General features: G+C 49.3%; 1 protein-coding gene across 1 annotated transcript in view; it reads left to right on the forward strand.

Annotated features, from left to right (window-relative positions):
• Positions 1–21472, forward strand: part of tcf12 (transcription factor 12) — a gene marked incomplete at its 3' end in the record, with an annotated part of 92644 nt that extends 71172 nt beyond the window's left edge. The window contains 13 exon segments of the mRNA XM_080542433.1: positions 3256–3355; positions 4258–4397; positions 5173–5311; positions 5560–5636; positions 9650–9796; positions 9799–9802; positions 14159–14235; positions 15044–15115; positions 15730–15921; positions 19170–19281; positions 19931–20084; positions 20721–20956; positions 21354–21472. Of these exon segments, the coding sequence (XP_080398559.1) occupies positions 3256–3355; positions 4258–4397; positions 5173–5311; positions 5560–5636; positions 9650–9796; positions 9799–9802; positions 14159–14235; positions 15044–15115; positions 15730–15921; positions 19170–19281; positions 19931–20084; positions 20721–20956; positions 21354–21472 (1569 nt within the window).
• Positions 21473–23392: the final 1920 nt, after the last annotated feature.

The raw sequence follows: 23392 nt of genomic DNA on the forward strand, positions 1-23392 counted from the left end.
AGGTGCGGAGAGGCACCCGTCTCATGTCTCTGATGAGGCCGAACGCTCTGGAGAAGGAGGGCACTGCCAGGAACACACTGTCCTCACTGTCTCCAAGTCTGACATTGAATACTTTAGTTTGTTGATAGAAAGTTTAAACATGAATATACTTTTGTCCAAACTGAATTATCGCTATTTAAAACTCGTAACGGCTACAGAAATTCTTCAACCCAAATGTCAACTTGAAGCGGAAAAAAGATACAGAAGTGTCTTCTTCTTTGAAAGAAAAAAAAAGAAAAAAGAAACAAAGCTCAAACAACCCCGGGATAGGCGGGCGGCCCTCAGGCCTGGCCCCCTCGCCTGTGTGAGTGACGGCTCTTTAATGACTGCCCTGGTAAAAGGAGGCCCAGGCGGGCCCTGCCTCTCCTCCAGAGGCCTGGGGAACCAGGCGCCCAGTGTTTTGGGATGCTTTATTAATGCCTCCGCTGGTTGGCCCAGGGTAAAGAGGACAATTAGCATGATCCGCTGCCATATGCTGCCCATTGAGGCTCAGACAGAGACAAAGCTCGGGCTACTGTGCGAGGCTAACCTGGGATCACCACGGGCATGCCGCCGCCCCGGGTCACATGTGCGAGCCAGAAGACCCAGAGGAGCCCCTCCCCTCCCGTCCCCGTCCCAGGGGTTACACAGCCGGCCAATCACACGGCTCTCCACACAGTGCATGCTCAGCAAGATGCCGCGGCCCTGAGTGTTGGCTAAGCTGACGGGGTGCTTAAACAATATGTTGTGCACATGTTTGTGTGTGTGTGTGTGTGTGAGAGCATGTCTCCCATCAATCAATGATATTTTTATGGTTTTGGCGAACACTGCACAAATCCTGTTAAGAAATGTGTAATTACTGAAAATACTGTCAATACTGTAGACTCACTAACATAGGTCGACCGGGCGACGTGTTCTGAAGCTAGACGCTGGAGACACCTTGAGACCAAACACAACAATCCCATTAGGAATTATGTGGCATTAGACAGCCAGTGTGTCATTGGGTCGTTAAACTAGGAATTTACATTGCAGAGCAGATGATCATAGGACAAAGGCGAGGGTGGGGGGGGTCTGCTAGTGATTTGTGCTGCATGATGATGTCAGGGAGTAGTGATGGGTGAGGGTCAGGGACTAGTGATGGGTGAGGGAGTAGTGATGGGTGAGGGTGAGAGACTAGTGATGGTGAGGGTGAGGGAGTAGTAATGGATGAGGGTGAGGGTGAGGGAGTAGTGATGGGTGAGGGTGAGGGAGTAGTGATGGTGAGAGTGAGGGAGTAGTGATGGTGAGGGTGAGACTAGTGATGGGTGAGGGTGAGGGACTGGTGGTGGGTGAGGGATTAGTGATGGGTGAGGGTGAGGGAGTAGTGATGGTGAGGGTGAGACTAGTGATGGGTGAGGGTGAGGGAGTAGTGATGGGTGAGGGTGAGACTAGTGATGGGTGAGGGTGAGGGAGTAGTGATGGGTGAGGGTGAGACTAGTGATGGGTGAGGGTGAGGGAGTAGTGATGGGTGATGGGTGAGGGTGAGACTAGTGATGGGTGAGGGTGAGGGAGTAGTGATGGGTGATGGGTGAGGGTGAGACTAGTGATGGGTGAGGGAGTAGTGATGGTGAGGGTGAGGGAGTAGTGATGGTGAGGGTGAGGGAGTAGTGATGGGTGATGGGTGAGGGTGAGGGACTGGTGGTGGGTGAGGGAGTAGTGATGGGTGATGGGTGAGGGTGAGGGACTGGTGGTGGGTGAGGGAGTAGTGATGGTGAGGGTGAGGGAGTAGTGATGGTGAGGGTGAGGGAGTAGTGATGGGTGAGGGTGAGGGAGTAGTGATGGGTGAGGGTGAGGGAGTAGTGATGGGTGAGGGTGATGGAGTAGTGATGGGTGAGGGTGATGGAGTAGTGATGGTGAGGGTGAGGGAGTAGTGATGGGTGAGGGTGAGGGAGTAGTGATGAGTGAGGGTGAGGGAGTAGTGATGGGTGAGGGTGATGGAGTAGTGATGGGTGAGAGTGAGGGAGTAGTGATGGTGAGGGTGAGGGAGTAGTGATGGGTGAGGGTGAGGGAGTAATGATGGGTGAGGGTGAGGTGACTTGCTGGCCGCCTCTCTCCGTTGGTTCACTCGATCCCTTCGTTCCCGCTCCCCCCTGGTTCTCTCTCTCTCTCCCTCCACCGCTGCCTCGTTCTCTCCCTCCTTCTCTCTCTCTCTCTCTCTCCCTCCCTCCCTCCCTCCATCTGGAGTGGATGAAGTCAGAGACCACATCACTGGTGTTTGGCCTCCAGGCCCATTGATCCCTGGGCCCAGGCTGGCACAGACACACAGCTGCACAACAGGGTGCTGTGTGTACCCCCCCCCCCCCCCCCTCCTCCTCCTCTCTCTCTCTCCAGCTCCTAGGTACACAAATAAAGAAAACCCACAGGCAAGGCAGGCACCTCTCTTTCTATTTTTTCTCTTTTTTTTCTTCATTTGATTTTTTGTGTCTTTGGCACACTGTAATTAGGGTGTTTATAGTAAGCGTGTGAGCCGGTGTCATTATACTTCCATTAAGAACTGAGGCGATCTGAAATGCAAACAGCCCTCGATAATCCCCCCCCACCTCCCACCCCCTCGGTGAGCCTTCCAAATGAGCCCAGCTGCCTGTACGAATGACTGGCTCCTTAAGTGGACACTGTAGAGTTGGGGTTGGTTGGCTAGATTCATTAAACAAAGACAGGACTCTGGCTCAGGAAATACTCTGTTTTTTCAAATGGCTTCCCTGTATGGAATTGAGACCCCATTTAGGTGGAAAGACTTGTTTGTTTTCTAACGATGGGACATTAGGCTGTCTTCCACGTGTGTCTAGAATTGGGAGCAACTCTTGATAGGAAGGCTTGAGATGTTTGTTCCTCTGTAACATTTTCTTTTAACGATTTCACCATGTTGTCACCATCGCAGTGTGTCTCTATCACATAAAGAGAAGAATCTTAACCCAGCCTGAGGTGATTATGAGTTGGACCTGAATCCGAGGGGTGGGGGTGGGAGGCCGTAGGAGGTCGAAATCGGAGGACGGGGGCTCACGCTCGGAATGGCACGAGGAATGGTATCAAACACATGTTTCGTGATACCATTCCTCATTCCATTCCACGCGTTACGATGAGCTCACCCTCTGATTTCTGCCCCCCCTGCCAGCCTCCCTTAGGACGCAGCTGCAGTGATGTGAACCACATGCTGGCGTTGTGGCTAACGGTGTGTGTTTGTTCTCTCTCTCTTGACAGGTGTACGCACCGTCTCCCAACTCTGAAGACTTCAACAGAGAGTCTCCGTCTTACTCATCTCCTAAGCCCCCAGGCAGCATGTTTGCAAGCACTTTCTTTGGTGAGTGATACTGTTCTTGAAACCGAGTTGGAGGCCTGGATTCATCCAGCTATTCTGACTGTTCCCGCTCCAAGCTCGACAGCTCGGTCTGGCAGAGTGGCTACCATCACTGGACCAACACCTCCCTCTCACCACATTTAGGGCCCCGATTTGCATGTGCTAAACGGACAAAATGGGACCCAAGTCAGCCTTCTTTAACTTAATGTTTCTAATAGACTTAGCAATGAGAAATAATCCATTGTGAGTTTTGAATACCGTGTCTAGCATTTCCATGCAATTTCAGACTGTTCACAACAACAACAAAAATAAAAATCAAATGACAATAAAAAATAATTCTGTAGAGTTGAAAATGACTCTGCTCTGCTCTGCTCAGCCCTATTTGCTGAATCAGATTGTCTTTTCTCTGATGTCGCTAAACAGTTTAGACTGTATTCTTCTTGTTAGACTGAGTTCTTCTTGTTAGACTGTGTTCCAGTCAGCTTGGAATCTGAGTCGCTGGTCTGTGCACGGCTAGCCTACGCTGCTCTCTGTTAGCCAAGGGAGGCTGGCTGTTATCACAGCTGTGTCCAGGGCAGGGCTTGTGTTTCAGTCCTAAAGCCAGACTCGGAGAATAACTCTCTTGTGTGACCCCAGGACTCAGCAAAGAGGGGGGGGGGGGGGTGTCTCATAGCTCTCATAATCAAGCTGTGTGTTGTGGTTTGCTTCACGGGGGGGGTTCAGGCACATTTTAATTCTATTCAAGTACATTTTGGCCGCTACCCCAGTCTTTACTCAGCGCCCGGTCATATCGCATTCTTTCCTTTAACTGTACGGTTTGATGAAGACTTTTTTTGAGAGTGCTAACAGAACAGAACAACAATCAAACTTCAACACTTCCATCGCTGTTTTATTTTGTCGTTTAGATGGGACCCACAATTCCTCGGACCCCTGGAATTCCTCCAACGGGATCAGCCAGCCCGGCTACAGCGCCATGCTGGGGGGGTCTTCATCTCACATGCCGCAGTCGGGCAACTACGGCAACATGCACTCACACGACCGTCTGGTAAGCTGCCCAGCTGCACACGTCTGCACCCCGCAAGTAGACGACCACGGCCCTCGCTAATTCTATTCTAATTCTCTGTGTTCTGCAACACAAGCCATGTCTCATGTGTATTCAGCCAACCAGGCCTTATCCCCCAGCCTTGTAGTGAGAATGTTCGACATGTGGCCTTGTGCCTCTCTGCTATCTCTGCTATCTGCCACTGCTGTCTGGTCATTATCCTGTGTTAAGACACTGGCTGAACCCCTCCGTATCAGTGTTTGATCTGCGGTGGTCTGTCTGGGGGGCTGTGTGTGTCTGCCTGGGAGTCACAGGGAGCCCCCTCAGCAGCTGCCTGCCCTGCCGAGCCCTCCGCCTCTCTCTCTCCTCCTAGCCTAGCTTTCAGCTTTCATCAGGCGCTCGTACAAACGTTGTTTGTGTATGTTTTATTTATTTGTTCGCTGTGTACAAAGTGTACACACACCAGCGCACGCAAACACGCGCGCACGCAAACACGCGCGCACGCAGACACACACACACACACACACACACACACACATACACACACACACACACACACACACACACACACAGACAGACAGACAGACACATGCACACACACATGCACACGCACACGCACACGTACACACACACACACACACACACACACACACACACACTGACACACGCACACACACACACACACACACACACACACACACACACACACACACACACACTATTGTCGTCGCGACGGCTTCAAATAGTTTGACTTGTTGTCTCCCTCTCTCTCTCTCAGAACTACCCTCCACACTCTCCGACAGACATCAACGCCAGTCTTCCTCCCATGTCCAGCTTCCACCGCAGCAGCAGCAGCACTTCGCCGTTCGTCTCGGCCACACACACCCCGCCCGTCAACACCAACGACGGGGGCATGGGTACGCCATCCGTCCATCCGTCCGGGTGTTCAGTTTGAAATGTCGCTAGCCGCTCATTATGTATACATTCTCTAGTCTTTAATGTGATCTGTGTCGAACATCTAATCTTTCTCTCAGTGGGTCAGGCTAGCCGGCTAGCTGTTTTTTTGTATGCAGTGACCTCTGACTTCTCCTCGTTTTGCTTGATATTCTAAAGCCCTGTTTCTCTGTTGTTGTTGTTGTCGTTGTTGTTGTTGTTGTTGCTGTAGCTGCTGCAAGTCGAGGGAACGCCGGTGGAAGCATGCACTCGCAGACCGGGGACGCACTGGGAAAAGCCCTGGCCTCGGTGAGTACCGTCCCCCCCCAACCCCCGCCACCGGAGACTACAATTCCCTTGATGCTTAGTCACTAGATGACATTTTTGACACAGGTGCTAAATAAAAGTGATGTTGTTTGAACCCTTAAAACTACTGCATTCACTTGTCTGCTTTATGCCTGAAGAAGGTCTATGACCGAAAGCATGCGATAAACTATGTTTTTTTGCACAGTGTTTGATTGTGCGGATGCTGTTATTTTGCACTCTGTTGTTTGGGGGTTAAAACCCATTTGTTGTTGTTTCACATTGTAACACACAGTAAACGGGAGCACGAGCCACACGCTACATCAAATGACACTCTTCTTCTTCTCTTAATGTCGGGTTCGGTTTAAGCGTTGGTTGACACAGAGGGGTAGGAATCCTCTCTGAGCGCCCTCCCCCCCTCTAGGTTGACCCTCTCTCAGGGTGTGTGAACCTTGTTGTGTCGTTGTCTATCTTCTGTGGTCACAGAAGCTGAAATGTATTTGTCTGTATTCCTCTTGTAGGTTGAGATGGAGTGCATTAGAGTAATGGCTCTGCTCCAAAGGCTGCAAGTCTGTAGAGAAGGCGACCTCGGTGCTGCCTGCTGGGTATTAAGTGCTATGGTGAACGCTGATTAAATAAGCCCAGGGGATGTGTTTGCGGTTGTTTTAGGCCTAAGCTTGGATAATTGTGGTCTTAATCTCGGGAGTATACAAGAAAGGGAATTGTACATAAAAAAAAAACACTCCCAAAGCCTATGGATTACACACCAGTTTGGATAATCAAGCCTGGGTATTTGTGCCGTTCTGGAACATGTCTCCCACAGTGTGTGACGCACGGCAAAGCTGAAAACTGAAGGATGAACCGAAGAACTCGGTATGACGTGTCCCTCGGTCTAGCTGGTGTGTTCTAGAGTCCCACCAGCCGCAGAACCGCAGACAGGAGGCTGTTAGCCTAGTTCTCCTTCCTCACCCACCCGCCCCTTACTTACTCACTTTTCCACATTTTAATATATCCCCGGAGCGGTCTAGGACTCAGGACCTTAATAATATATCTTACCTCGGAGAAATGAAGTGCTTCGTAGCTTTTTTTTCAGTCCTCGAGAAAAAAGCGTAGAAGTAGGATGTGTAAGAAGCGTAATAGGTTTACATTCGGTGGAAGTGGATGGCTCACTGACACGCACCCCGAAGTGAAACGTGTGTGTGTGTGTGTGTGTGTGTGTGTGTGTGGGGAGGGGGGGTGGTGGGGGGGAATGATAATCACAAATTAAGTATTTTTGGATTTGCAGACTCAATTCTATTAGCATGACAAAGCTGCAGTGAAACGGACACGGTCGGGCTGGGGTGAGACGAGGGGCGTGGATGTGGGGGGGGGCGGGGGCGGTTTGTGGGGAACGGTGGGGGTGGGGGTGGGGGGGGGCATTGGGTAGGGATGGGGGTTTCTAACTGCTGTGGCTCAACTCTGCGGGCCGCCCTTTGTGGGTCTTTTGTTCCCCGGCCTTTTAAACAGGCCCTGCTTATTGGCCCCCCGCCGCCCAGGGGAGCGTGACCGATGAGGAGGTGGGGCCTCGTTTGTTGTCGGTAAAATGAGTCGTGTTGCAGTTTGAATACAGCAGAAGAAGCCCTGGGGTGGAGGGGGGTGGGGGGCGCTAGGTCAGGAGTCAAGGCTAAAGACACCCCCGCTTTACGTAAAAAGAAAAAAAAGAGATTTTGCAGATTAGTTTTAGAGTCCCAATGATTTCGGACATTAACTTGTGATCATCGTCGATGTTCATTACTTCTCAACAGGCTTGTTTACGTGGGAGTAAAGCATCGACTAATACCTCTGAGGCGTCATACTTTTTAATGTGTTTAATGTTTTTTGTGTGTTTTTTTTAAGAATATTAAGACTTTAAAAGTATGTATTCCCAAAAAAAAACACGCACACATGGAACTGTCTCTCTCCTGAGCGAGATGCAATAACCAAGCCCCTAGTTGGATTTTCACAGTTGATTGAAACACAAAAGCTTGGCGATTAAATATCAAGATTATTCATAACGGCATGTCGTCGTGTTTACACTAGCCAAATGGTTGGCTGTGAGTAGAATGAGATTTGTATTCATTCAGAGACATATCCTTCTGGATCAGCTGTTTGTCTCTGATAATTAGTAGGGCTCAAAGCCTAATACCCCTGGTCTATATGAGACTCTCTCCCCGCTAGGGCTCCTCACATCCTCTTATGAAAGAGAAGGGAATAAATCGAGGATGTGTTTGTCTGCCTTAATCCAGCATTTGTCCTAACAAATGAAATCCCTGTGGAAGTTTGAAAGATGTAATCTCCGTGCTTCAGAAACACGTCTCCCCGGCCCGCCCCGCTGTCTCTTGTGACGGACACGTCTGTCTCTTGTGAAGGACACGTCTGTCTCTTGTGACGGACACGTCTGTCTCTTGTGACGGACACGTCTGTCTCTTGTGACGGACACGTCTGTCTCTTGTGACGGACACGTCTGTCTCTTGTGACGGACACGTCTGTCTCTTGTGATGGACATGTCGCCATAAAACAAACTCTTTGACCCCGAGCTTTACATTCCTCTGAGACAGAGAAAGCCCCCTGACACGCTACGGCTACTGTAGGGGTCCTCTACCCTGAGACACGAGGCTTTACAGAGGTCCTCTACCCTGAGACACAAGGCTTTACAGAGGTCCTCTACCCTGAGACACAAGGCTTTACAGAGGTCCTCTAACCCTGAGACACAAGGCTTTACAGAGGTCCTCTACCCTGAGACACAAGACTTTACAGAGGTCCTCTACCCTGAGACACAAGGCTTTACAGAGGTCCTCTACCCTGAGACACAAGACTTTACAGAGGTCCTCTACCCTGAGACACAAGGCTTTACAGCGACTAGAGGTCCTCTACCCTGAGACACAAGGCTTTACAGCTACTATAGTCCAACCCAACACACAGGTCCAGTCAAATCATTTGACCATTGCTTTTCAGGTCTATTTGACTATGAAGAGTATTGAGATTCTTATATGGCTCTGGGATGAATAGGAACCCATCGTACCGTTTTAGAGCATCTCGCCCTGCAGAGAGAGGGGCTGTGGGGCATGGCTGAGCAGAGAGGGGCGCAGAGGTGCATTCACAATGACATCCTCTACTGTTGGCCCATTAATAATGGCCTCTCCCTCTATCTCTCTCTCTCTCTTTCTCTCTCTCTCTCTCTCTCTCTCTCTCTCGTGCTCTCTTGCTCTGTTTCGCTCAGTTTTTCGCTCCATGGTGGATTTCTATTCGAGTTATACATCGGAGCACGTTAGATGCTCTAGATATTAATGGGATTCAGTTCAGGGGAGATTTGAGTCCACTTTAGCTTTAAAGGATTTAATTTTTTCCCCCCTGTTCATTATTTTCACTGGAAGTTGACCTACAGTACATAGACTTTCCCCTCTGATGTATTGTTGACGTTCAGCCACGACAAATGCAGGTTGTAGTGCCGTACGTGGTCGCTGCTGGGTGGTGACAAGTCCTGGAGATGAAGGGAACTCGTATCTAAATGAAGAAACATCAACTAGAGATGGAGGAGGAGAGAGGGAGGCAGGGACTGGATATGGTGGTCAGGTGTCAGAGAGAATATTGTGTGCAGTCGTTTCTTTTTCTTTTTCTTCTTTTTAGCTTTTACTGAAGACACCACTCACTGTTAAAGTCCCATATGTATGCCCGAGCATTTTTATGGGCTCCCTGGTAGTAAAATCCCCAGAATTGATGAGCCAATTCTGTCTCTTCTGCGCTGGCCGAGGGACAGCAACACAGGCTATAAAAAAAAGGACGGGGAAATGACAGGTTGTGATTTTAAAGGGCCACGGGTGCTGCCTTACTGACTGATCTCTCTCTCTCTCTCTCTCTCTCTCTCTCTCTCTCTCTCTCTCTCTACCTCCCTCCCTGCCTCCCTCTTCTCCCTCGCTCTCTCTCTCTACCTCCCTCTACCCTTCACCCCTCCCTTTCTCCCCTCAACCCCCCCCCCCACGCCCTTCTTTCTCTCTCCACAGATTTACTCCCCGGACCACACCAGCAGTAGTTTTCCATCCAACCCCTCCACCCCTGTGGGATCTCCATCGCCCATGACTGGCACATCTGGTGCAGCGGCGGCCTCTGCAGGTACTGTGGTAGTGACCGCCGGCGCCCCCTCTGGACAGGGGCAGGTAGTAGCGCATCGGTCTACTTTGTAAACTCTGCTGACCTCCTTTAACATCCTCCCTGGCAACAGCAAAGACAAAGTCCCCACGATTTAAAAAAAAGGAGCAGATCGGTGTGGTCTGAATGAAAGAGGTTATTCTGAAAACGGTACCGTAGGGTAACCCCATCCAATCGTAAGAACTCAGAAACAGTACTCATTGTTTTCTCCACTCGAGGCTCTGTCTTAGTAAGAGAACACTGCAAAATGATGTTTATCTCACTGTGACCTTCTAAGCTTCTGTGGCTTTGAGGACATTACCTCACGGCAATGTCTGAGGCTGTTTGACCTCAGTCGCGCCCCGCACTGTGATAAGGACTCCAGTCTCTTGACTTGCTGGAAGGGGTCAAAAGGATATCATGAGATTGACCCTACCCCCCCCAGCCTCCCCCCCCTCTCCTCCCTGCTGATATGCTCACTGTGTAATACGCTGTTGTTTATACATGGGCTTGGGAATCACAACTATTCACTGATGAAGAGTTCATCACTTTCCCACCATCTCGGTGTGTGCGTTCAGCGGGAGGCCTGTAAGCAGGAGGAATGTGAAAATTGTGAGACAGACTGGCAGAGAGAGAGAGAGAGAGGAGGAGGAGGAGGAGAGAGAGAAGGAGAGAGAGAAGGAGAGAGAGAGAGGAAAGCCGGCACGTCGTTGCAGTGGGCAGTTGTGCCGTGTGTGGTGATGTAGAGGCGACAGCTGTCCCCACGTATGCCCCCCCTCGTCCTCAGCTGTTGCCCTGGCCTGTGGACAGCTGTCCCCCCCGGACCAGGCTGCAAGCGTAGGGCTGTGTGTGTGTGGGGGGGGGGGGGGCGTGGCCGTGACTCAGCTGATCAGGAGGGGAACAGCCTTCGACAGGGGGGATTCCCACCCCCCCTCTCACCCTGCGTACACCTCAGCCAGCCCAGCCCTCAGGGCCTCTGGGCAGCAGGGGGGTCTAACCTGGGGGGTCTAAAGGTAGGACACCAACCACGCCCTCAGACCACTGTCACTTCCTGTTACCAGAGCCCAGTATTTCAAAATGTATCTGATTGGATTTCGGCAGTCGGATTGGATTAAATCGTAGAATTGAGTATTTCAAAACTGAAACATTTGATTGTGATCATTTGGGGGTAGGGATTCGATTTATTAATCCAATCTGACCTTTAATCAAGATTAAATGTTGTTTTTGCGTAGTTCAAAACTCAAAGGTAGTGATTAGGATTGTTTTGATGCTAGAAATCTAGATAACCTTGACCCCACTAGAAGGGTGGGTTCAGGGAGGATTTGAAGGTCACTATAACCAATAAAATAAGGTTAGCTTATCCAGTAAAATGTTGACTTTTGTCAATGTGTTATATTATGAGTTATGCAGATAAGTGAATACATTTACTTACAAATAACATTACATGTGGTGTGGTTTGTTTTGTTGTTTACACATTAAGTAATAACACATGCTAGTGTGTATCCAACCCAGTGGGGGGGTCACATCTATGACCCTGCCAAATGTCATAACTAATCTGTTTTCAAATTAGTTCTGTATCTGTGTGTCTCTCATTAATCGAACAAAACAGCACACACACAAGTTTACCTTGTAAGGGCAACTGCAACGATGATTGATTTGTGATCTGATATCCATGTACTGTATGTGTTTTAAGTTTGCTTATGAGGAAAGGGCTATACTTAGAGGTGCGGTGCATCATTCTGCCTGATGTTGACATTCACCACAAACGCATCCATCTGTTCGTTAGGATTAGTTCCTTAACACAGGCTCAGATACACACCCTTCTGCTGCTCTGCTCCGCTCTGCGTTGGCGTGTTCAGTTAGCCTTCTCCTACACGTGGGGAACAGGGGCCTGGGATCAGTTTTCATACCGCTTACGAGCCCTTCCTGCCTGTTCCCCGCCAGGGAAAAGGCTGTGGCAGAAACACAAGAGCCCCCCCCCCCCCCCCCTCATTTCCTGTCCCAAAGTAACTTTTAATAGCCTGTTAATTAAAGTCTGCTTTTCCAGGGCTGTGTGTGAGGAGAGAGAGGTGTGTCCTGTCTGATGATAGAACTAGTGCTGGTACACACTCGAGTGGACTTAGGAGGATGAATCAGTGGAAAAATCCTGTCCTAAACAGTTCCCCCCCCCGAAGCCATGAGGAGATATAATCAGAATGTTTGTCAGAAACAAACTCGAGTTCGCCGACTCAGGAGCTCCGCTCTGTCTCGGCGGGAATCCTCCCAATGCCGTTTTAGGGGAGAAGCGTTAGTGAAAATACCACCACTATCCTCCGTTATCAGACTGAGGTGCCGGAGCTGAAGAGTATCAACTAGAGTGAAAAAAGAAGGTTGAATATGACCGAAAGCTTGCAATAAAAATAATGATCTTTGCACAGATTTTGAGTGTGCGGATGCTGTATTTTTCTCTCTCAGGGTGGGGGGGGGGGGGGTGTTAGAACATGGGGCCCACGGTAGGAGGCCTTTTCACAAACATCCTAAAACCACACGGAGAGATAACCTAAACAAAGTCTCTGTGTGTAGATTATGCTATAGTCTAGTGTGTGTGTGTGTGTGCGTGTGTGCTTGCGTGCGTGTCTGTGTGTGTGTGTGTGTGTGTCTGTGTGCGTGTGTGTGTGTGTGTGTGTCTGTGTGTGTGTGTGTGTCTGTGTGTGTGTCTGTGTGTGTGTGTGTGTGTGTGTGTGTGTGTGTGTGTACAGTATGTGGGCTGAGCTTGGCATTCCTCCACTGTAATGGAGACCAGACGGTGAGTGTGGAGCCCAGCTCTGCAGCAGGAGCTAGTCCACAAGCACAGCTTGGTATGAATAAGCCCAGAGGTTTCCTTATTGTCAGAGTCCATTAAAGGGTACTTGAACTGTTTTCATGTATAAACCTCACGCCCGCTCTAATGCACTGCCTTCTGCTGCACGCTGTCGGTTACTTAGCAGTAGTATGGATGGAATTAGCTAAATAAAGACCGTAAAATAGGCGGTTAAACGTGCGTTGTCAGATGTGGAATTTTAACGTCGCGCACTCGTTTACACCCGATCAAACGGAGGTGGTTTATTTCAGTTCATCGCACGTTTGAATGGACTGATTGTAATAATTTCCACACGCCATTGTCCCTCTTCTGCTTTATGTCCGTTTACGTCGGCGTCAGAATGATGATAAATGGCAATTAGTCTCGGAACGGAACGGAATTCATTCTCCAGATATTTCCAACACTTGTTTGGACTTGTGTCTTTGCCCTCTCTCTCTCTCGCTCCTCTCTCGAATTTTAGAATGGAAAGTTAATTTAGGTCAAGTCACAGTGTCTCCCTTGGCCTGGATGTTTGGCAAGCCCACGAGGCTGTTGGGACGCATGTTACGCCATAACTCTTGGCATGTGTTGTCGCTGGGGATGTTCCTGTGTCATGACCCCCCACCCCCCAAGCCAGGCCTCTTATCAGGGCTCACATTGTTCCCTGGGCTTCTTTAGCTCTTAGCTCATTAGTGAGCGGATGTAGCGCACATCCCAGTCTGTCCCAGTGTGTCTCAGTGTGTCCCAGTATGTCCCAGTATGTCCCAGTATGTCCCAGTATGTCCCAGTCTGTCCCAGTGTGTCTCAGTGTGTCCCAGTTTGTCCCAGTATGTCCCAGTATGTCCCAGTATGTCCCAGTATGTCCCAGTCTGTCCCAGTGTGTCTCAGTGTGTCCCAGTTTGTCCCAGTATGTCCCAGTGTGTCTCAGTGTGTCCCAGTCTGTCCCAGTATGTCCCAGTGTGTCTCAGTCTGTCCCAGTATGTCCCAGTATGTCCCAGTGTGTCTCAGTGTGTCCCAGTCTGTCCCAGTATGTCCCAGTGTGTCCCAGTCTGTCCCAGTATGTCCCAGTGTGTCTCAGTGTGTCCCAGTCTGTCCCAGTATGTCCCAGTGTGTCTCAGTCTGTCCCAGTGTGTCCCAGTATGTCCCAGTGCGTCTCAGTGTGTCCCAGTGCGTCTCAGTGTGTCCCAGTATGTCCCAGTGCGTCCCAGTGCGCTTGTGTCAGTTCAGGCCAATCCACCCCCTCTCAGTCTCATGTTGCAGGATGCAGTCCAGTCACCAGGAAATGATGCAACTGAACCCCCTGAACCCCCCCCCCCCCCCCCCAAAGATGAGAATACCTCTCACAGGGCAGTGACCTAGCGGAGAGCAGACAGGATGCGGATGTGTGTGTTTTGACTGCTGGATGACGTGATGTGTTGCTGTGTGTCAGAGCCTTTGTTAGAGTGTTAGAGCAGGATGCAGTTCTCCATCGTCGGTTGTGGTGATGATGATGATGATGACGATGATGATGAGAGTGAATCAGCCATGTCTGGTGGTTAATGATGACTCTTCCTCTCTCTCCTCACAGGTAACAACCAGTGGCCCCCCCGCCCTGCAGAACAGAACCCCTCCTCTCCCAACTACGAGAACTCTCTTCACTCGCTGGTAAGCCCCCCCCCCACACACACACACCCTGAGCACTTTTTAATAAACACTACTCTCACAGTGGATGGGTCGCCGGTGGAGGGCAGGGCGGGGAGCGTTACATGGAGATTCCTGGCTGACAGATGTCGGTGAGGGAGGGGGTGTGGATGGGGGAACGGGGTGTGGCTGGGGGGACGGGGTGGCAGGGCCGAACAATACCCGTCCCTTGGGGCGTGTCTCCTGCCATCTGTCCCCTACTCTGTGGGCCAGAGTCTGTGGGCTAGGGTGGGGTTGGGGGTGGGTGGCGGGGGGGTGGATAGAGAGATGGGGGGGGGCTAGAGTTATGGGGGCTGGGGGCTTGGCAGCTGTTGCGTTTGAAAAACTGCTCCCGAATTCCTGCGCTGCCCACGTCATGCATTCACACCATCGGGTGCGGGGGTAAATATTTACCCACAAGCTCTGTACATTACACCACCTGCAATGGGGATTTAATGAGGCGACCAGACCCATCAGAGTGAATGGGGTATGTCTGGTGTGTGTGTGTGTGTGTGTGTGTGTGTGTGTGTGTGTGTGTGTGTGTGGGGGGGGGGGGCAGGACAGTGGTTATTACGTACTCAAACAAAGACCGCTGTTTTGATGCTGACACAATGATTCGTTGACCAAATATATCTGTCTCTGTCTGACTCTCTCTCTCTGTCTCTCTCTCTTTCTATCTACAGTATCTCCTATCGCTCTCTCTCTCTCACTCTACAGTGTCTCTTTATCACCCCCTCAGTAATGGTGGTCTGTGCTCATACCCTCTCCTGTTCCTCCTATCTAACTTTGCCAGAAAAACCGAGTCCACCAGCAGCTTCATGAGCATCTCCAGGATGCCATGTCATTCTTAAAGGATGTCTGTGAGGTACTCCTGTTTTTTTTTTTTTTTTTTTTTTAACATGGAGTCTTTACCCATCACACCTCTTTCACATCCTTCGTTTTATTTTTATTATTATTATATATTTTTTCCCCTCTCTCTCACAAGCTCGAACCTTTTCCGTTTCGTTTGATTGCAGTTACACACCTTTTTTTTATTTTATTGTTATGGTTTCTGTTTTTTTGTTGCCATTCCAGCTTGCAGTAAATCAGCTTCTGTGCATTAAAGATGTTTAATACCAAATGAATAGTCATGGTACTCCAAATGACTGGAGGTCTGGCTCATTTCTCAGTCTTAGACTGCTCATGCGAGGGAACTTGTCTGTTATGAACACACATTCCTCCTACCCTAACCCTCAGGTTGACACCCTAACCCTAACCTCAGGTTGAAATGGCTCAACTTCATGCATTTCTCATCGTCTTTTCTTTTATGCTTCTGTTATTCCATGTGGTGTTTTTTTTCCACCCAAGACCATGCCATACAATCAGTGTCCTCAATTTTGGACATAATGTGCTTATATTAAGCTGTTCTGTCCTCCTCTTTCCTCATTTCTCCCCCCCCCCCCCCCGCCTCTCTCTCTTCATCCCCCTTGGTCCTGCCAGTCTCGGATGGAGGATCGCCTGGACAGACTGGACGATGCAATCCTCGTCCTGCGGAACCACGCCGTAGGCTCCACCACCAGTCTGCCCGGCGATATCCACAGCCTGCTAGGGCAAGCACACAACGGGCCAATAGCAGCGCTGGGAGCGAACTTCCCCGCCTCTGGATTGGTTGCCAGTCGGACAGCAGCGATGGTAAGAGTTAACTTGAGGGGGGAAAAAAAGATGTGGAGTGTTTTAGATTTTCAGGATATTATGTTTCAAATGGACTGTAATGCAGCTTAGTAAGAGCACCAGAATACTGTAAGTCTGAATAGAGCCATGTCTTTTTGGTCTGAATAGAGCCATGTCTTTTTGGTCTGAATAGAGCCATGTCTTTTTCACATGTGGTTTAAGTGTTGCGCTTCTCCAAATAGGCTAATAAACAAGCCACAGCCACCTGCTCCAGAGCCATGTGCAAAAACTGAGCCATTTTCCACAGAGTGCAGTTTAACTTATACTCACATACTTTCCAAATGTGTAATGCCTGGCCAAAGGCTCTCTCTCTCTCTCTCTCTCTCTCCCCCCCCCCCACCCTCTCTCTCTCTCTCTCCTTGGGAAAGGCAGCATTGCCAGGGTTGAATGAGAAAACCAGTCAAAGTGGAGTGAAGTCGTGCTTTGGTCTGGAAAGTGTTTGCGTGTTCCTGTTCCTGTGAGGACCACAGACCGGGGCTCCTAGGGACCTGTGAGGACCACAGACCGGGGCTCCTAGGGACCGGGGGAATGCACGTCGTCTCGCTGCTGCAAACTGTTTCCCCCCCAATCTCCATCTGAGCTATTTCAAAAAAAATGTATAGGGATTTGAGCACATCTGTATTGGAAGTAACAACAGAGAGAGCCGGTTGTACACTAATCCCTAGGTGATGGGAAATAATTTGGTCCATATTTTCTCCCTAACATTTCTATGTCAGTCTTGGCTAGAATGCAGGTTGGAGGGTTGTGGATTAAGATCCCCCTCGGATTAAAAAAAAAACTTTTGGGAAACGAAAACGGATGGACTCAGTGGGGGATGTGATGGAGGAGGGGAAGGGAAGGAGGCGAGGGACAGAAACACGCTCAGCATTTCCTTAGCTCATCATTACTGTCCCTGCCTCCCTGCCTCCCTGCCTCCACCCCCGGCTTCCCACAGATACTATACATGCTCCCCTACCAACATTTGATTGGGTTACATTCTTGCTGAGGAGTAGCATTTATTAGACTGGTCCTTTTTCCATGGCTCTCTTTGTAATCAGGACAACAAACCCACTCTATAAATTGGAGGCATTCCCTAGAAAACATACAATTTTCAGCAGCAGATGTTAGATTCAGTTCTCTTTCTTGACCTTCAGCACAGCTCTCACATCACAACATGCAAACTCAAAGCTCTTGTCCCCCTTTTGCCAACAATAATTTACAACGTTGATGTGTTTTATATACATGAGTTTCCAATGTTTCTGACTTGTTACTGTCGCTAAACTCTCTGTAGAGAGAAGGGAATGTCACCGCAGACCATGGGTTTTCCCCTCAAGGGAATCTAGATTTTGGTGTTGTGGACATTGTCAGGGTAGTGTGGTCGTTGTCAGGGTAGTATTTTGTGGTCTGCGATGAATGTCTTCTTTTTTTGTTGGCTGACTTGAGTTTGGTGTGTGCAGAGTGTAGGGGGACTGTCGTGGTGGTGTTGATGGGCTGTGTGTGTGTGTGTGTGTATGTGTGTGTCTCTGTGTGTGTGTGTGTGTGTGTGTGTGTGTGTGTGTGAGAGAGAGAGAGAACGTGCTGTGTCTGCATTAACACACAGAGCTTCCTCTGTGGGAAAGGGTCCTCTCTTCCAGACCAGGCCCGGCCCGGCAGCCCCAGCACAGCACAGCCTCAGCCTTCTCCTCCGCCAGCCCTCCTCTCTCCCCCTCTTTCACCAACCCCCTTTTCTTTCTTGTTTTTAAACAAGTCAGGAAATGTGAATGGTTGCAAGTGTGTGTCTGCAGCCCCAAATAGAGGTCTTCAGCTGTATGGTAATCAGGCCCAGCCATGAAAATGGCAGCGTTCTTCCATCGCCAGAGTCCCCTCCTCCTCTCCTCCTCCTCCTCCTCTCCTCCTCTCCTCCTCCTCCTCCTCCTTCTCCTCCTCCTCCTCCCAGACAAAGACTTGTTTGGACACCTGTTGAGGCGGAGAGTGCAGCAGAGATTAGCGTACTGGCAGAGAGTGGGGGGTGAGGGGGGGGGCAGCGAGGTTAACAGAGGCCAACAGTGACTGGGGATCACATTCCTGTAAGAATAGGGGAAAATGTCGCTCTCCACCCCACCCCACCCCCCCTCCCCATTGCTGCTGCCCCTCCTCCCCCCTCCCACCCCCTCCCCTCCCCACCTCCTCTGTTTCCTAGAAGAGAAACCAGATCACTGAGTGGGGAACATGTGGTCAGACCCCAGCCTGCGGGGACGTGGTGGTGTGGTGCGTGGCGGGAGGGAAGGAGGGAGGGAGGGAGGGAGGACCTCGTTCCTGTTTCACTAGGAGGAATAGAGCCATGTCTTTTTTGGGGGGGGCAGGGAATTAGCCAGGCTTGGGAGTGGGCTTGTCTCCTGTGCTTTTTATTTTTTATTTTTTACGGATCAGAGAAAGATGTCATGTCCTCCACGGTGGTGGAAGAAGACGCCTCAGGCCACGTTGCCCGTGGCCAACGTTACGTTACACGGGAAAGCGATAACAGAAGAAAAGAAGAAATAATTGTTTTTTCACAAATCACATTATTAATGGTACTACAATAATAATTATAAAACCATTTACACAGGTGTGTGATCAGTAAGATGGACAGTGGACAGTACTTGGTGGTAGCACTCCTGCAAATATGCATTATGCAATAGGTTATGGTGAAGCGCAGCACCAAAGCACCCCCCAGTGTCGGGACTGAGGGAGTTGAATCAATCATCGTTAACGTTCAGGAACCAGGGGCTTGCAGAGCCTGCGGAGAATATGAAATAGTATGGTTGTTGATCCTACTAGAAAAGGTCAGGACAGTGTTTCCTGCGTGTGCGTGTGTGTGTGCGTGTGTGTGTGTGTGTGAAAAATAATTAGCACCTATCCTTGAGTCATGACTGCAAAGTGCTTCTCCCTGTAGGGCCTCCTGTCTGCTGTCAGCTGCATTCCTCTTATTGGAGTGAAGGTCAGTCTGAAGTAGAGGTGAACAAGTTCTCTCTCCCTCTGCCTTTTTCAAGTTCTGAGAGGTCTGAGTCGCACAGAGACTCTCCCTCCCTCCCCCCCTCCCTCCCCCCCGTCCTCCCTCCTTTCTCTCTGTGTACGTCTCAGACTCAGACCCAGATCAGAGCTTGTCTGTAGAGTAGATGGGGAACTGTTGCTGTACCTCTTTGACATTCTCCTCCTTCTCCTCCTCCTCCTCCACCTCCTCCTCCTTCTCCTCCTCCTCGGTGTCGTGACAGGGTGGTGGTCACCGTGACGATGCTGTCAGTCTCAACAACAGTCTCGGAGGTCTTTCCAGCAGCGGCCCCACGTCCAGCGCTGAACTCAACCACCAAGTGGAAACCTTCAGAGGTGTGTGTATGAAACGGGCTCTCCAAAATAAAGTTGCGATTGATTTGATTTCAAAGTTCCTGGTCACTCCTCAACACTGCACCTCTACACTGCACTGACTGCATATTATAATGACATACAGTTCAGTATGATAGTAAACACAATAAGTACTTATGCTACACTATGCAACAGTGTTGTATGTGACAGCAGCTGGTGAAACCGGGAACCGACGGACAGTTCAGACTTTTATTCCGAAAAATGTAAATAAATGTCAGCGTTGTTGAAAATTAATGACACACTCGCTAGTCAAGCCAAAACATTGCAATGCAATGGATTCGGTGAGTAATCCCCACTACTATCTAGTTAGTGTACAGTATTGGGGAATATTCACCGAATCCATTGCATTGCAATGTTTTGGCTTGACTAGCGAGTGTGTCATTGATTGAAGTTTTGATTGATTGAAGTTTTGATTGATTGAAGTCAGAACATTTTTGATTGGTTGGCGACTTGTTCCCGGTTTCACCAGCTGCTGTCACATCATTTGGGCCATCTGATCATCCTCATGCTTTCATCTAGCTGGTAATCCATTTCTGTGTGTATCAAAGACAGGGGGTCACGTGTGTGGCTGAGATGTTGTTCATCCCCCCCCCCTCCCCCCTGCGTGCTCCAGGTCTGGCTGCAGGTCTGGCCGGCCAGGTGGCCGCGGCTCTGGAGCTGAAGATGGAGAACCAGGACAAGGACGTCCACTCCTCCGACGACCTCAACTCAGACAACGAGAGCGACAAGAGAGACATCAAGACCCCCAGAGGAGGCACCCGCACAAGGTAAAAAACAACAATAACAACAACCCCCTGACACCCGTCACTGACTAGCTGCTGTGAATGTCCCTCATGATATTCCGGTAGCTCTGATCCCTATGACATCGCTCCCACCGGTGAATAAGGTGAATAGTAGGGGTATTGGTGGACTAGTGGGTAGTGTTGGTCTAGTGGGTAGTGTTGGTCTAGTGGGTAGTGTTGGTCTAGTGGGTAGTGGTGGTCTAGTGGGTAGTGTTGGTCTAGTGGGTAGTGTTGGTCTAGTGGGTAGTGTTGGTCTAGTGGGTAGTGTTGGTCTAGTGGGTAGTGTTGGTCTAGTGGGTAGTGTTGGTCTAGTGGGTAGTGTTGGTCTAGTGGGTAGTGTTGGTCTAGTGGGTAGTGGTGATGATCGGAAGGTTGTGAGTTCAAATCCCGCCTGAAAAACCACCACTAGTGTGCCCTTGAGTAAGACACTTAGCCCTCAGTTACTCCAGGGAAAATGTCCCTGTAATTGTAAGTCGCTTTGGATTAAAAAGCGTCCGCTAATTCTAATTCTAATTAATTCTCTCGAATAACCGATAACCGATTCGGCCTAGCCTCAGTCTGACCGTGGCGTCTGACCGTGGTGTCTGACCCCCCCCCCCCCCCTCCCCCCCCCCTCTGCAGCAGCATCAACGAGGACGACGCCGACCTGAACCCGGAGCAGAAGGCGGAGCGCGAGCGCGAGAGGAGGATGGCCAACAACGCCCGCGAGCGCCTGCGGGTGCGGGACATCAACGAGGCCTTCAAGGAGCTGGGCCGCATGGTGCAGCTGCACCTGAAGAGCGAGAAGCCGCAGACCAAGCTGCTCATCCTGCACCAGGCCGTGGCCGTCATACTGAACCTGGAGCAGCAAGTCAGAGGTCAGGCTTCACACGAGCTCGCACGCACGCACACGAGCACACACACACATGCACACACACGCACATACACACACACGCACACTCACACACACGCACACACACATGCACACACACGCACGTACACACACATGCACACACACACACACACACACACACACACACACACACACACACATAGATAACACAGCAGGAAATAGAACGCTGGTTACAAAATATGAATAACACATTCATAGTTCTAGAAATTGGAGTGACATACTGTAAGATAGCCTGCTGCGTGATGCACGGGAGATGGAGATTGTTTTCTAATGGGTTAACTATATGTAAAAGGACTGTTACGTTGTAATGTTTTTTGTATGATTTGAGTCTCTGAAGCGATTGTGTTTTCTGTTCCACACAGAGCGGAATCTGAACCCCAAAGCAGCCTGCCTTAAGAGGAGGGAGGAGGAGAAGGTGTCTGGGGTGTCTGGGGACCACCCTGGTCTGACCGACGCATCCAACCCCATGGGCCACCTCTGAGGAGCACACAGGTACTACTCCTCACACACACACACACACACACACACATGCACACACACACACATGCACACGCACACGCACACACAATCTCTTTCTCCCACATGCCCCCTTCAGTTCTTACTGTGAAGTGATATGATCGTATGTTATGTTATGCTGTCATTGATTCGTACAATCCTAACATCATTGACAGTGAGGAAAGGTTTCATGATCTTCCATTGTGTCACATGGGCATTGAGTCGTTATTTGATGTACATGATGACTGATTTAACTGATTTACGCTATTCCTTGTTTCTGACCCTCCAGATCAAAGCGATCCAGATCAATTCTGTAAGATAGAGTTGGTGACCTTGCTTCCCAATGACAGACAGGACTCACAGTATGTGACACAAATTGGAGGAGACAGACCACTTGAAGCGATACTCCAGACTAATGCAATCCTGAGATTGAAGAAAGAAAAAAACAAAACAAGTGTCCAGGTTCCCGTGACGACACCCAACGATCAGCAAATTTCTGCCCACTCGAAAAACTTCAGCACATATCACTGTCTGCAAGCAACGTGTCACATCTGAACAATCAGAGACTGTCACCATCTCCTCCACCCTCCATGTGGAAGTTGCCTTGTGCCTAAACTGAATTGACGAATGCATTGTAACAGCAAATTATTTTTATTTTTTTTGTATTTGTGTTTTTTTTTCTTGTTTTTTTTCTCTCTTCTATTTATTATGTTACTGAGCTATAAAGTCTATGTCTAAAGGGAAAGTTATGAAATTGCTTTGAGAAAGCCTGTGGCTTTTTTCAGTTGATCTACAGTTTGCCAGTGTCACTAGTATGGCCCGGCCCTCCACACTAGTCTGAGCGAAGAAAAAAAATATTCTCTGAATACTGAGAAAGATCACACAAAATAATATATAATCGCCGCCCAACTGCAGAAGAATTTGCGTTACTGAGTGCTCAAAGCCGGAAGCGTCCCATTTAAAAAAAAAAAGATAATATATTATTTATATTTATGTTTTATTCATTCCGCAATGAACAGCATGTTTAACCAAAACTACCTACTCATGTGACTGTTTAGTTTATCTCAGTCTCTGTCTGACTGGCAGGATTAGAGCCAAAGGGACTGCGCCAGAGTTTCTCCTGTGAGCTCAGCAGTGGGTGAGTCGCCCCAGTACACTAGCCTGAACACTACTATCTGTGGCAAACTCTAGTTTTCCTGAAAGGCCTGAACACAAGGCGTATCGTGTTTATTCTCCGTAGTGAGCGGTTCAATTACAGAGAGCAAACCATTTACAAACCATAGCATTCCCTGCATACTTCTTAGTGTCTTAACTAAAGGAAAAAGAGGGGACTTCACTGCCCTTTGATTTTCTTTGCCATATAGTGTTAAATGTACACAATTACATATTTCTGATATCGCAGTTTGTTTTTCTATGTTACCTTTATGGTCTCTGCTTAGCTGAACAGCTGTGGTCATGCCCTGGACTTCTGCACTGAAGCTCCTCCTGGTTGTGATTGCCTAGCGCTGTTGATCAGAGATTGCTTACTGAATAATTAGAATCAAAACGATGACCACAATATCACCTGGCCTGAATGAACTTTTCCGCTTTATTTTCTTTCTGTTGAAAAAGAACTAAAGGAAAAAAAAGTAACAAAAAATCATTATTCAAAGTAATCACAAGTTATATGTTTATTTGTAATTGTATACAAGTCATTTCTCTAGACTTCATACTGTAGTACAGCATAATGTTGCGTGTGAATTAGCAGAGAGGAATTCTAAATGATCTAATATTTAGAATGGCTTTGTTTTGATCCAAGCAGTGGAGTACTTGATAGAGTAAACCACTGTGGTGGATGGTAAGGGTGGGCGCAACACCTCGACGAGATGTGTATTCACACACTTAAACACCAGAAGACAGTTGGTTC

Source organism: Nansenia antarctica (assembly GCF_963989245.1).
Source record: "Nansenia antarctica genome assembly, chromosome: 1".
Taxonomy (NCBI): domain Eukaryota; kingdom Metazoa; phylum Chordata; class Actinopteri; order Argentiniformes; family Microstomatidae; genus Nansenia; species Nansenia antarctica.